This window comes from Chiroxiphia lanceolata, chromosome 2 (assembly GCF_009829145.1).
Source record: "Chiroxiphia lanceolata isolate bChiLan1 chromosome 2, bChiLan1.pri, whole genome shotgun sequence".
Taxonomy (NCBI): domain Eukaryota; kingdom Metazoa; phylum Chordata; class Aves; order Passeriformes; family Pipridae; genus Chiroxiphia; species Chiroxiphia lanceolata.
The window spans coordinates 60197523-60212213 of record NC_045638.1 but is presented as its reverse complement, the minus strand read 5'-3'; the positions used below and the strand labels follow the sequence as shown (position 1 = coordinate 60212213).

Below are 14691 nucleotides of genomic sequence, written 5' to 3'. Positions count from 1 at the left end.
TTGAATTGGTGTACTAACTTCAGACATGTTCAAGGTATTAAAAGGTGATTGTTTTTCTGTGAAAACTGACACAATAAAGAAATCTAAATTAGTATCATCATTGAGGCAAAAATAGGCAAACTCAGTAGGGGTGTGATCTTTTTGACAGCAGTCTGCTGACCACTCAGTGTACATACTGTTCATCATTTTTGTGAAGCTGTTACTCCTGCATACTGCCCTGTCTTGCACAGTGAATTATCCCATGAGAGCAGGGAAGGGTTGGAATCATTATCTTGAGGAAGAGGAAGGGGCATGTAAGAAGACATCTGTTAAAAGGACCAAACAAAACTGCCAAAAACCCCCCAACAGCAATAAGCTCTAAAGCCTCTCAAAATGTTCTTCAGAGAACTAGGTTTTTTTCCCCAAGTCCTTTAAATTGTTTGATATTTTGCTGCTTCTGTGGAGGAATTCAATTCACATTGTAGGTACTGTAGAGATAAAAAGACATAGAAGCTGAAAAGTGTCTTGAAGATACTGTGCAGATGAATTATTTAGGAGTTGAAGAGAAGATGTAGGAGTTGAAAGGTAACGTTGCTCAAACAGGATTGTTTCACAGTTAACACAGTGAATAGGGTGGTGGAGATGTGTAATTTGTCTGGAGCGATTTGGAATGCTGCTGTGAAGCATTGTTTCGTTTATGATGTTGTCATAGCTGACATGAGTGGATGTAAGTGGGAAGATGTTTTCTAGGGGCGTGAGATCCTTTTCCCAGCATGAGACCCCCTGAAATAAAGGCATCAGAATTTTTCATAGTATGATTCCAGTTTAAAAAAAAGTTTGAGGGTTTTTTTTTTGTCACACTTCGAAAGAACATATTCAAAACACAAATACAGTTCAAATAGAATTGTTTTTCAGCTATTTCTTTTTCTAGCTCTGTAATTCTCAGAGATTCTGTGTATATACAGGCAGGTAGCTGAACCAGTTAATAATAAATTAATGTAAACATAGTGATGTTCTTTGGAGTAACGGGAATAGTAGCTACAAATTTATGAACTGTGGCTTTAATACATAAAATTCAGTCTGTTTCATAGTGCTCTGAAATAATGGAACCTAAGCCATATGAAACTAATTTCAGACATCAGTGAAAGTATTTAGTCTTTGTGCTTTATTCCATATCTACAAAATGGAAACAGCATTTATTTTCTGACAACTGTGTTTTGAAAATAAATGCCTTGGGATTTTTTGGAGCATGCAGATACCCTATTGATTTGTCGTTAGGGAAATACTAAGTGAGAACTGAGGAAATCTGATGTTTGAAATGAAGTTAAAGGTTTGTCTACTTGGATATGGCATGCAAACATGTGGCTTCAGTAATCCGTTGTGTTTTGGCCTTAGGCTAATCAATTTACATGGCAAATTGTATAATGTGTTGGCTTTACACTTTCTTTAGTATATGCAAATGTGTAACAGTTTATTTTAGCATGGACAGATTTCAGACTGGAACTGTTTTACATGTGCCCAGCCTGAAGCAAGGACAGATGAGCACTGATCTTTGCAAAATTGTGTTTATTTTAACAGATGTAATGAGGTTGGTATGTGTTGCTCTGTATGTACCAGTCACTAGAAAAATTTCTGTATAGTGGGTTTTAAATGTTGTATATGCTCTTCAGCCTGGCCTGACCTTTCACAAGTCAAATAGTATAGGATTACTAGTCTTTATGGAAAACTGTGTGCTACTGTTTGAGCAAGCTGTGCTACCCTAAGTTATGGTTATTGTGGCAGTGGAATGAAACTTTGTTACAGTCTGCTGAATTTTAGCTCTTAAATATCTGCAGAAAACAAAAAAGTTCTTTTCTGTACTGAACTATATTAATGTATTTATTTTACAGATTACATTTATAGGTTTTGCTGAAGAGATGGGTACTGCTCGCTTGCAGGTACAATATATATCTGTCTGTATTGGAAAATAATAGCTGGTGCTTTCTTCTAAGTAGTACCTAGTTTTTTAAATTGAGGAATTTTGGTGTTTGAGAAATGAAACAGATGTATCTTGAGTATGTAAAAGCCTAAGTTTCAAATGTAATTGAAAGCTGGGAAATAATTATTTTAATATTATAATTGGTGTTTTGTATGTATTTACAATATTACCTGGCTCGGTCTTTGTGTTAGGATGGTCTGGAACAACTTATTTAAATGTGTCAGAAGGGGATGATTGACTGGGGGAGGTGTTTAGGTGGGAAGGGGCTCGTTTGGTTTTGGGTTTTTGTGGGTACTTTTTTGGTTTGGGTTTTGTTGCTGTTACAAACTTGTGTGTATCAGTATTTCGGTTTGTAATACTCCTTAATTGAGTTGTGCTTATTCATATGGTAGGGTTGCATGTGTGAAGCTAAAACTTTATTGAGCTGACTGCTAGCTGTGAATTGCTGGTGGGGGGCTCAGAAGTCAGTATTATGGCTATGCCTTAAGATAATGTTCTGGAAAATTAGATCAAGAAATATTATTTTAAAAGGTGGAGTGTAGCAAACTGGGAGGATTATAATGTGTGATTTTCACAAGCTAAGGATTTAGTCTTCCTATACAACTTATACATCAGTATAATTCATAACATGCATCTTCACAGTGCAATTCCACACTTCTACTCTGTCTAGATCCTAGTAGGTAGAGATTGCTGTAATAGTTTGCTGATGTTTAAAAATTAATAAAGAAACTGAATCCGTTTGTGTTTCAACTTATATTAGTATTCCTGTTAATCAAATTTATAATAACACTAGACATTCTTTCAAGGATGAATAAGAACTGTTTGATTGTCTATAATTGGATGGAATTTAAAGAAAATTGGACAGAGTACATTTATGGAGATTTGCTTTGAACCATAGGGATCAGCAGTGTTTGGGCTGTTGAAAAAAACCCTATAAATCTCTCATAGGCTTCTTCTATATTAGGTAAATCTAAAGGTTATCCAAGGTCTTGCTTTAAGAAATGCCTTGTCCTTGTTTTTGTAATAGGGACTTAGAACACTGTTCCAATAAAGCACACCAAGGGCATGTAGAGATCCACTGAGAACCATTATTAGCTGAGGTCAGTGGTTGTAGTTGTGTAGTTTGTAGGATGTGCAGCTGCTTTTCAGCACTTACAAGATTCTCCTCTATGACTTCTAAGCGTCTTCCAAGTATGGACTGCATTAAAGCTTGTTTACACGAGCTTTACACCACAGTTAGAGTGAATAAGTGGGGGATGGAGCAAGAAATAGGGAATCAAAAAAAACTTTACCAAAATTAGTAGCTGTTACTATTTAGGGGGGATATGAGATCAAACCCATTGTCATTTACAAGTTATTTTTTTGACTTGATATTCTCATTGTGTTTGTATATTTAAATCAGGAGTTGTCAGCTGTTTCTGTAGAGCTTCCAGATGTTCTGAAATCACTCCAGTTGCGCAAACTAAAAGAAAACGAGGCTATATTTCTAAAAGATGTAAAGAAAACCTTGGCAAAACCTTTTGTCATGAAACATCAGGTAAAATTTTTCTGTCTTCTTGCATGTCAGAAGCATTGTATTTCACCTCCTAAAGAGTTCAGTCATATCACACCTTGTCTTGCTTTTGGTTTCAGACCATCTTAGCCACAGTAGTATTAATGTTATATTTCTGTGATTCCATGAAAATGGATGTCAGAAAATATCAGAATAAACAGTGCTGTATTGTTTACAGAAAATATTCAACAAATATTTAATTATGGTGCTGGTCCCATGTTTCTGCTAGGCTGTAGTCCCTTTCACTGCCAATTTGGAAAGAATATGAAATTTGGCAAGTTACCCAGCTCTGCTCTGCTCTGCTCAGATACAGCTTTCATCTTCGGCAGACTTTTCTTTTTGAAACAGAGATGCCAAAAATTACGTGAATGTCCAGTGGACTCCTGTCTTACAAATTTACAATTGTAAATGCTGTTAATGATGTAATTTCCATTATTTTTATTTTGATACTGTTCCCATTATTGCCAAGTTAATTACATTCTTTCCAATTACAAATGTTGCATATAAGATAAAAAATACCGTGAAGAAACAAATATCCTATAAACTGAGGTACTATTCAGCATAAATGTGCAGAAAAAATACTGTCTTGCTCTACAAATTTTCACATGCATTCTTTAATAGATTCTTGGGAACCTGTTGTCAGGGTTGTGTTATATTATTGCAGTGAAATATTGAGAATGCAGAAGTTATGAAAATGGGTGATTCTAACTGTCACTCTACACAAATGGTTTAATTAATTTTCTTATATTTAAAGTATTTCTGAATTATTTGTTCTTCATAAAAAATGCATTGAAGAAATCCCTTGCTACTCCTGACAATTGAATTGTTCTAAGATTGCTATATTTGTTTTCTTGTTGCTCTCTTTTTCAAGAATCAACTTGCTGAAGTGTTTTGTGTGGTAAGACTCTCTCCTTCATTCCCAAGGATCAAAGTTGATTATATATTTACCTTGCTGAGCAAGTATACCACAGGCATAAGATATGCAGTAGAAATAAACTCTTCACAAAAACATCAAACAGAGACATCCCATGGAGAAGATGATGACACTAATCACTCAGTTTCTTCAATTGAGGATGATTTTGTTACTGCTTTTGAACACTTAGATGAAGATGAACCTTCAAAGATACAAAGTACTGGTAAATTCTTGCACACTGTATCCTTGTAGAAATTGGTATTTGAAATTTAGGCTGTTGGGATTTAATATGAAAGTAAATGTAAATGAATAGTGTAATGTAAATGAAATTAATGATGTATTGTAAACGGGTATTGGACAATTGAAAAATTAATTTTTTGCTCTTTTCACCACAGTTTACCAACTCATAAACCAAAGATTCTAATCTCAGTGTCATATGTATATCACATAGACTCTTATTCTACTTTGTGTGCTAAAAATTAATTTGTGAGTGATTAGATTTGTCTAATAGGATTTGAAGAAAATGAAAGGTTGCTTTAATCATGAAAGATAAGCTAGCATTTGCAACAATAATAAACCCAGCAATTGCCATTAAAATCTGCCCTGTTTTCTGCAGTTTTGTGGAAGTTCTTGATTTTGAAGCAATCTTTTTTTACCTTTTTTTTTTTTTTTGTTCAGGTGCGTGCAGCTTTGCTTCTCAAAACCATCGAGATGCTGCTTCACAGACCATCCCTGCTCAATGTTTAGAAGCTGTTGACTCAAAGATCCTTGTAGGTTCTGCGCATCCAAAGTCATCTGCCAGATCTTCTACTTTGATTGATATTTTGGGACTTAAGGAACTGTCCTCAGTAAAGAATTCAGTAACAACCTCAATTTCTGATCCTTGGATACAGAGGAGTTTCTATAAGCCATATAATCCTTCTGATCAAGGTGTTAATTTTTTACGTAAAACGTTGTTTTCTTCCTCTCCAGCTGAATCTTCTGAGTCAGACTGCTCCAGCCCAAGCCCCATCATCTTCTTAGATGAAGAAGGGTATCAAAAAAGCTTAAAGGCAAAACTTCAGCTGCCAAAAATTCCAGTAGTGAAAGATGGTATAGAGGATTCAGACTCAGAAGTAAGTGAATTTTTTGATAGTTTTGATCAATTTGATGAACTGGAGCAAGCCTTGGAAAACTCTTGTAAAATTATTAAGGATCCCATCCTAGGGAGTCCCTCCCAGAAAAGGAGGACTGCACATGAAAAATTGTCTTCTGCAAACATTACAATGAATCCTCAGAAATTCAATTTTGATCGTCCAGCTCTCCCAGCCAATGTAAAGAAACCAACTCCTCGTAAGCCAGAATCACCGTACAGCAGCATCTTTGAGGTCCCAGATTCCCCTCGCCCAGTTAAAACATCAGGGGAAGAGAATGGAGGCTTCTTCAGCCCTATTAGAACGTCAGCTTTCAGTCCACTAGGGAGCTGTGGTTCTTCCGAATGTTTGTGTCGAAGTAATCTTGGTGGAGATAGGACAGGTCAAAATCACCATGATGCAGCTTATAATAGTTACTCAGCATATGCTGATAGTGTTTCATTTGAAATACTTGGTTCTGTTTTTTCTTCTGAGCCCTCATCAGAAAAAGTATGTGCAGGAAATGATTCGAAGCACAAAAGGATTGCTTTGAAAGAGAAAAAAAGGCAAACTGCAGATCTCAAAATGAAAACTAGTAAGGAACCAGATAAACAAGCAAAATCTAAACATAAGTCACTTATGATTAGAGATAGCATTCAGAAGTTTGCAGCTGAATTGGTTGAAAAAAGTTTTGGCAGTGCATTTAAAGACCTGCAAAAAGGTGTTTCTTCATGCACCAATGCACTCTGTCATTTGGCTGCTAGGTTGACTTCTTCAGTCTTTCAGATGGCTTTTTATGAGATTGGAAGACGTAGAGCAATCTCCCTGAAGCAGCGTGCCATTAATGGGATAGCAAACTTTTTGGTGAGCGAAGCTATAACTGCTGCTTTGAAAGAACTGTGTCACGTAAAGAAACAAATATTTACCAACACCGTTGCACGGTTTGCAGCAGACCTTGCTGAAGAACTTGTGTTTGAAGGAATCATGGAAGTATGCCAGTTCTCATATCCATCAACACCTACAGCTTCACAGCCTTCATCATTTGATTACGAAAACAAAGTGGTAAGATCCTATGCCCGAGATTTGTCTGAATCTGTCATTCAGGAGGCATTTATTGAACTATCTCAGGTTGATGTGACCTTCACAACACAAGCAGCCATTAGTGTTTCCATGGACAATATTAAATATGTAAGCGCAGAAAGTATGTTAGAGTCAACACAGACTTCCACAGTTTTTCCTAATTTTAGTGATAGGACAGGACTAAAGCCAATCCAAGATTCCAAGAAGGAATATACAGTACAGCAAGCTCTGTTTTGCACCTCTGGTTTTGTAAGTTCAATACCTGTGCCCTTAGCTGGAAGAGCTCTTTGTCAACAACAGGTTTCCTCTGATGCTTACAAAGCAAAAGTATCCAGTATTCCAAATGCTGATGACAATATGAAGGTATTCAAAGACTCCACTCATCCATTTTTCACAAGCAGAAAGAAAGAGGAGGAAGTCTCTTCTTTCAGAAATATATATCTAACTTCAGATCACAGTCCAAGTACTGAAAGTACTCCATCAATCTTTTGTAACCAAAATGATACCAAACTAACAAATAACAGGTCTGGAATAAACAGTAGTTCAGAATTAACAAGTGGGTCAAAAGGCATTAATACTTTCTCTGGAACTATGGTAGATATGATAGTAAATGAAGCTTATGAAGCCATAACCTCATCTAGAGTAACAAAAGCAGTAGAAGAGTATACAGATTTTTTAACAAGAAAAATAATAGATAAAAAACCTTGTGTGCAAGGTATTGGTGAAGACTTCCCCAAGAATATGTTTGCAGATCATTTGGCCAAGTATGTCATAAAACAGTCTGTGGATGAAAGTAAAACTGTGTTATGTAACACTAGTGAGAATTTAACATGTAATATGAGCTCACAAACCTACGGAGATACCAATCGAAAAGAACAGTGTGTGATAAAGAAGCAAGAGGCTGAGAAGCAAAGTAATGTTTCTATAATCGTGGAACAACAACAGTTGCCTTTGAATAATCCATGTAAATTTCTTACTCCAACTCATTCTGTTCAGTGTTTTTCAGAATCTAAAGATTGTTGGCAGGAACAAAAAGGACATAGGTTTTCCTCAAAATCACCACCTCCTTGTTCCACTGTGACTTTTGCGAAGCATGTTCTAGAGGACTGTACTGACATGGGAAGCTGTTCAATAACGTGTTTAAACAAGCCTTCAAAAAAAAAAGATACCCAGAAACTATCAACAGGAGCTTTGAATTACAGGCAGGCCGATTGTTTTCTACATGCAAATAGCTTTTCTTCAGTGATGTTTGGCAGTGAAGGTGTTTTGCAGATAGAAGAAAAATCAGGTTTCAAACATGGAAATACCTGTTTAATGCCCAATACACCCCCACCGACTCCTTTAGTGCCATGTGAAGGTACTTCTGAAAGGAACCTAAGAAAACTGTCAAAGAAACTCAAGGGAGAATTAGCAAAGGAATTTGCACCTGCAACACCACCTTCTACACCCTACAATCCATCCATTACTGATTTTTCTGAAACTGAACATGACTCTTTGGAAAATGAGGAATTTATGCTGAAACTCATGCGGTCCCTTTCTGAAGAAGTGGAAAGTAGTGAAGATGAAGATCATTCTCAAATGCCTGTTGAGAAAGGAGAGCATTTGGAAAAAACAATTCAGTATGCAGATTGTTTAGCTAGCCATATAGTTTCGATAGCAACTGAAATGGCTGCTTCCCATTTAGACGGTAAAACAAATGAAAGAGATGCTGGTAGGCAGTTTCAGTTAGGTATGCAAAAGAAAATATGTGGATATACTGCATTTATAAATATCCCAGAAGAGACATGCAATTCTTTATGGAATTATGCAGGTGATATGGCAGGAAAAGTCATCAACGAGGCCAAGAAAGTAGTGAAATCAAAGCATTGTAAACTGTTGAGGTTGAAGCGGGTTAACTGTCAAGTGGATTGCTTTTATCTGAGAAAAGGCGATAAAGATGGTAGTTCAAAAGAAGGATTTGGTCCGGTGCAGGACCAGTGGCTTGGGGAGAGAGGTTCATCTGTACTTTCTTTACCGCAAGGTTCGGGCATGACAGGTTTGACTTCCAAGTACCCGAGCTGTGAAAGTGTGTCTGACGAATATGCAGATCACGTCATTCGAGTTTTGAAAAGAGAAGGTGGTAGTGCTGAGCTGTTAATGGATCAGTATGCTAGCAGACTTGCTTACAGGTCTATCAAATCGGGCTTGCAGCAAGCTGCTAGAAAAACCAAATTGCGATATAGCAGAAAGACATGTTCTGGGCAAAATGCACAGATAAATGGTAAGCTGGAGCTGATCAAAGCAGTGAATAAAGATGCAGTACAGCCAGTGAAAAGCAGCATTCATCGCTGTGAAGACCAAATGTATGAAAGGAGTTTTGGCACACAGAGAACAGAATGTACCGAGTTGTTGCATTTTTCAGGATCCCTTGCTCACAGTATCACTTCTGATGTCAGGAAGAAGCTGAAAATGTCGGGAGCGTCTTTGCCGAAGTCTCTAACAGATTCCTGTCTATATAAAAAGACTGAATTTGATGAACTCACGGGGGATCTCATTAAAACAAGACTTTCTAGGACATTTCTTCCTTTCTCCCGAGATCATAAACTGTATCATAGTACAGGTAGTATAAATGAAAATGGCTACACTGAAGGCATAATTCAAGCTATAGAACAATATGCTAGAAAAGTAGCAGATGATACTCTAGAAATGAGTTTAGAGTCGGCTATTCTTCGTGTGGCTGAAAACAGAAAAAGTGGCGATAAGCTCTCATATACTGAGAAACTGTCTCCTTTTTCTGGAACTGTCTGTAGATGCTGCAGTATGAAGGAACATCGGTACTGTACAGAAAGCATGTCTCATCATCTACCTGCACAAGAATCCTGCATTCCAGTGAGGCATTTACTTCATTCTGGATCGGGTGGTGCCTGTCAGAATTCAAGAGTGTTTCAGCTTGATATTCCCAAAATTCACGTTGATGTAGAACAGAGGACAGTGTTTTCGGACAAGGGGGCTGCTGCGGCCATAGAGAAAGCAGAAGGAGAGCTGAGTTACACAAGTCTGACAGCTGACAGTGGTATTGGACAAGATGGAGTGAGTTTTGCTGAAAGCCTTACTACTGAAATAATGACATCAGCTATGACTAATATTGGTCAGGCAGTTACCATAAGGTAATATTACTTTTTTCTTTTTTGTTGCATTTTGTACCAGAAGAAGGATCGTTAATACAAATATGTGCTCAGAAGGAATTTTAATATATATTTTCTTAGAAATGCACACTTTATTTTCTGAATGTTTTCTTTTTTTCTTCTGGCGATATTTAAATAATTCAGAACTAGGAAAAAAAAGCTTTTTTCCACCTTTGTGAGCTTGAAACCAAAGTTTCTATGTATATCAGCATGGTTATGTTCCAGTAGGTGACTAATAAGTGGAACTTATCATTTCAACTTGAAAATACTACCTGCGGTAAAGAATACTAACCCTTACAGGTTTTGTTGATCTGTGAGCTGTGACAAAATCCAGGTTTGCTCCCTATTTGTGTTTCCTCTTCAGCATCTGGTGCTGGCTGAACGAGCCATCGCTCTGTAGTATGAAGGCTTAATTTTTATGATGGCCGTATTGTAGTAGTTTCTGTATTATTGGGGGGAAAAAAAAGCCCAACCTGTTACTTTAAGAAAAAACAACTTACTAACCACACTTTATGTTATAGAATAGTAATACAATAATTAAGGAATTGACTTTGAAATTCGTGTGTATTTAGCAAAGCATAACATACTGTTTTCCTTTTAATAGGCCTATAAATAGGAAATACATGCCACAATGAATTTATGACAAACAACAGCTGTTTCTTAAAACAGACTGTGCAGTGATCAGAGTGAAATCTCCTCTTCAGGTCCAAGAGCTGTCCTTACCATGTTGTATTTTTAAATTTGAAGTAATATTTGTATTTCTACTGTGTGCTTTTTTGAGAGCCATCGTGATGGACAGTAAAATTGATTATTTTGTGTTCAGTGGGTGAAGGCCACAGTGGGACTGAACTAAATTTTTCAAGGTTTGATATGAAACACATACATACTAACAGCATAAAAGTGCTCATGAGATGTATGTTGTCAGTCTGCACAACACGGTTGAGTCCTTACTCAGTGTGTGACAAAAGAGAAAATAGTCATGTGGTGATGTTTTTCTATACCTACAGTATCAAGGATGACACTTCATTTAAAAATTCTAGTTAGAATATGTCAACAACAAAACACAGGGTTCAAAGAAATATTGTTTATTAGTAAATTTGTGACAAGGAGGCAATATGAGAGTTTTACTCTGACAAAATTTATAAATGTTTTTTACATTGTCATCTAATGTGTGCTGGGTAATTCATATGTTTCTTGAGAAGCTGCCTTGTGTGATGTAGAGAACTGCTGCTAGTGCTGGTATAACTGTAAATAAAAATGGGGAAAAAATGACCTTTGTACTACCCTGGTGGGTTGCAGCTCAAGCTGCATATTTGCTTCATATGTATATAGATAATCACAGTTTACCCATGAAAGTTAGTTCATAACTGAATGTCCTCATTTTGTAAATTTTTTTGTGTAAGGAGTTCAAACTTCTTCAAATCAGTTTTTTGAAGTATCTTCTAGAGACTACCTTTTATGGACTATGCTTGATTGATTGTTTTTTGGATAAAAAAATTAAACTTATTTCCTGAGGGAAAAATTTTGTACAAGCCATGCATTGCTACACTTTCTTGAAGGAGGAAGACAAATCTTCTTCTACAGAAAAATCTTTTTAAAAGATAGAATCCTAACATTTTAGACACCAGCTCATACTTAAGCATTTTGCCTACAATAGCAGACCACCTAGCTGCTTGTACCAGAAGCGACCAGGGAAAATAGCCAAACTGTCCTGTAGTGAACAAGTTCAGAAATGGTAAGTCTTCTGCTTGAAAAGTGTACCTTGATACACAGTCTGCAAGGCTACAGTGCCTTCTGTGCTTTACAACAATAATCTTCCACTCCTTTTGAATATTAGTGAAAGAATTCCTAGCAATCCCTGACCTAAGCCTGTTGATATTTCAGATTAATATCTTGTGTTGAGGATAGGGTACAAATTAAGAGATTCCCCTCCTTTTCTTTTTCCTTGGAATTTAACGGCTCTGAAATGGTGTTAAATTGCTTTGAATGAACTAACACAGATCAGCATGAAATGCAGTGATGTTTTTGTCTTAAACTTTTGTTTAGCTCTGTTGGAAGAGAAGGATTTCACTCTGTTGAATCTGTTGTTAGCCAGCAGATGAGTCTTAGTATTGGTGATGATAGCACTGGGAGTTGGTCCAATCTAAGTTTTGAAGATGAACATCCTGATGAGAGCAGCAGTTTTCTTCACCTCAGTGACAGGTAACTATAAACATGTTAGTGTAGTGAAACAGTTATCTTGACATCAAATAACTTGTCATCGAGTGATTTTCTTATGGAGCTTAGGGGAGAAGAGATTTTGTCTTCAGCACACAATGATTTTTTATTAAAAATGGCTCTAATATTACGGTTTTGTTTTCTTACAAAATGTTGTTGGCCATGAATCTTCATATTTTAAAATATGTGGAGTGTGTATTGTCATTGATGTCAGGGAGTCACATCAAGTAAAACTGTACATATAACATTTAAGTATTAGCAAAAGATGGAAGCATTTTAAAAACAACTACCCTGTGTAAAATACAACCTGAGAGTACCATTTATAAGTTGTGCTCTAAAATATTAAAACATAATCACAGAGAATGCATTTTATATGAATTCATTTTTTCTTGAAAATAAGTAATACTAGCTTAATTTGCATGAGGAGCTTTTACAACTGTTTTTGTCTTTTTTGGTACTGGTATTTATAAACTGCTCTAACTGATATTGGTGGAATATGTATATACTGCTAACCATGGGCTTGCAGGTGTGTGATGTTGGAACTTACCTGTTCAGGGTAGTAGCTTCTCACTACACTTTGCCTGGCTGATTGATAGCTAACAAATATTAAAATGGGAATTCTAAAATCTGCAATGTCTGCCTGTTGCCAGAGAGAATTATAGTGCAAGTTGTGGCCCGAGCTTCTATATAAGGAATATATGAGGAATGAGTAAACTTAGTTTTTTATGATTGATATAACACTTGTATTACTGTAGAAAGTCCAGCATTTCTGTTGAAGAATAGCAGAAGTAGGGGAGAGGTTTTTTCTTTAGTCAGTACTTCCAGCATCTCTGAGGTTAAAGGAAGTATGGGAGATGTGCTTTCTTATGTAACATACAAGTAGGTTGTTTGGTACCAAAGTGAAACTGCTCAGTTAATTATTTTTCTGCAATATTTTTCATGTTTTACTTAACTAAATAATTTAAACCAACCACTGCGATAATTTATCACTCATAGAAATGAATTATTTTGTAGAAGAATACATTAACTTAGAGTTACTTTAATAAAACATAATCTGTTGAATGATTGAAAATGAGTTAGACTTACATGGTGAAATTCAAAATGTGAGGAAGAATATTCAGCATATTTGCAGTTAAAAATAGAGAATAAAATATAGGTTAGTGGATACTGAGAAAAAAAAAGGATAAAAAAATTGCTGGACCTGCCATATCTATGTTGTATATGTTATTTGTTTATTATCCTCAAAATAGTTATAAATGAAAAGAAGGTAATTTATATAACTTGGAAGAAAATCTGTGGCTCTTTAGAGGAGGAATGACCTAAATTAGCTCACAGAAGGGGAGGCATAATCAGATAGTGAGGTGTTGGCAGGAGAAACTAACATACACAAATTGATCAGCTGATTTTACAGAACTGACTGTGTGTTCATTTGTGTTGCTGAGGTTTAGCAGGTGGAAATGACAGGATCTGGGGTTATTACCCTGAGTAAAAAAGATACCAGGGGGAGACTTGTAATAAGAAAAGATGCAGTAATAACACCATTATTGTGGTTTAACCCCACTGACTACTAGTGCCCACACAGCCAGTCACTTGCTTCTCCCAAGGTGGGATGGGAGACAGAATTGGAACAGTAAAAGTGAGAAAACTCGTGGGTTGAGACAAAGACGGTTTAATAAGTAAAGCAAAAACCAGGCACAAGCAAAGCAAAACAAGGAATTAATTCACCTCTTCCCATGGGCAGTTGCATTTGAATGAATGTTCTTTAGAGAACTTGATAAAGTTACTTATGCAGGGGAGTGCTTGTATCTTCTGCTTTTTGTTAAGCGTATAAGTGTAGGCATGGACATTGCTTTTCCAGGGGATGCATCAGAGCATCCAAGTTAAGTTATAATTCAGAGCAGAAACCTCTTGCTTTTCTTTTTGCTCTTCTGCTGGCTAATGTTGAGTAGCTGCATGAACCATTATAGAAGCATTATAATGCCTTTTCCTGTTTATTACTTGTTCTGTGGTTACAGGACTTTATTTTAAAGACTTTTAATTTGGCATCCTTAAACAAAATTTTGAAATTAGGATCCAAGCAGGCATACTGGAAAGCAGTGTAGGTGATACTGTTAGGTGATACTGTTAATGGCAAACTCTTAAAAAGAAATCAGTCTCTTGAAATGTTCCTTTCCACTGTTTTGCTATTTGCATTGAGTGGTATGAGTGGAAAAGAGCTTCAACAGTCACATAAAACTTAGATGAAGAAAGCATCTTCTTGCAGCAGTTGTTCTCTGGAGTTACTTCATGTATAGTTCTCATACCATCTAGAGTAGATAATCTAGCTTTCTCAAAGAATGCTGAATATCTGGTAGTCCTGTTCTTGGAAGGCTTCTAGACGTGCTCTGGGGGAGGTATGAAGTTGGGGAACAGAGATTTAATCATATGAGTAGCTCAAACAGGCCTAACAAACTCAGCTATTTATAATGACTAAAATTAACGAGTATGATGACATGCTCCATTTTTTCAGTTCTTTGCATTGGGTTGAATGTAGTCATGGGATAAATGAGTATTTTTATGAACTGGGAGTGAAGTAATCTTTATAGTATTGTTTTCACAGATTTATAACCCCTCCCCCCCCATTTTTAAAAGTTCCGCTTGCAGAACAATATTCAGAATTGAAAAAAACAAGAAATTATTTACTCTAAGAATTCCTT

The 14691-nt window shown here is 36.3% G+C and overlaps 1 protein-coding gene across 5 annotated transcripts in view; it reads left to right on the top strand.

Annotated features, from left to right (window-relative positions):
* The window catches only part of AKAP11 (A-kinase anchoring protein 11), a 37555-nt gene that overhangs the window by 14747 nt on the left and 8117 nt on the right, over window positions 1-14691 (top strand). For 4 of the 5 annotated variants that reach the window (XM_032678590.1, XM_032678591.1, XM_032678587.1 and 1 more), the window contains exons 5-9: window positions 1869-1916; window positions 3360-3494; window positions 4381-4645; window positions 5101-9760; window positions 11825-11980. In XM_032678590.1, coding sequence (XP_032534481.1) covers window positions 1869-1916; window positions 3360-3494; window positions 4381-4645; window positions 5101-9760; window positions 11825-11980 — 5264 coding nt within the window. The remainder of the gene's footprint in view (window positions 1-1868; window positions 1917-3359; window positions 3495-4380; window positions 4646-5100; window positions 9761-11824; window positions 11981-14691) is intronic. The other variant, XM_032678589.1, reaches the window with a different exon arrangement.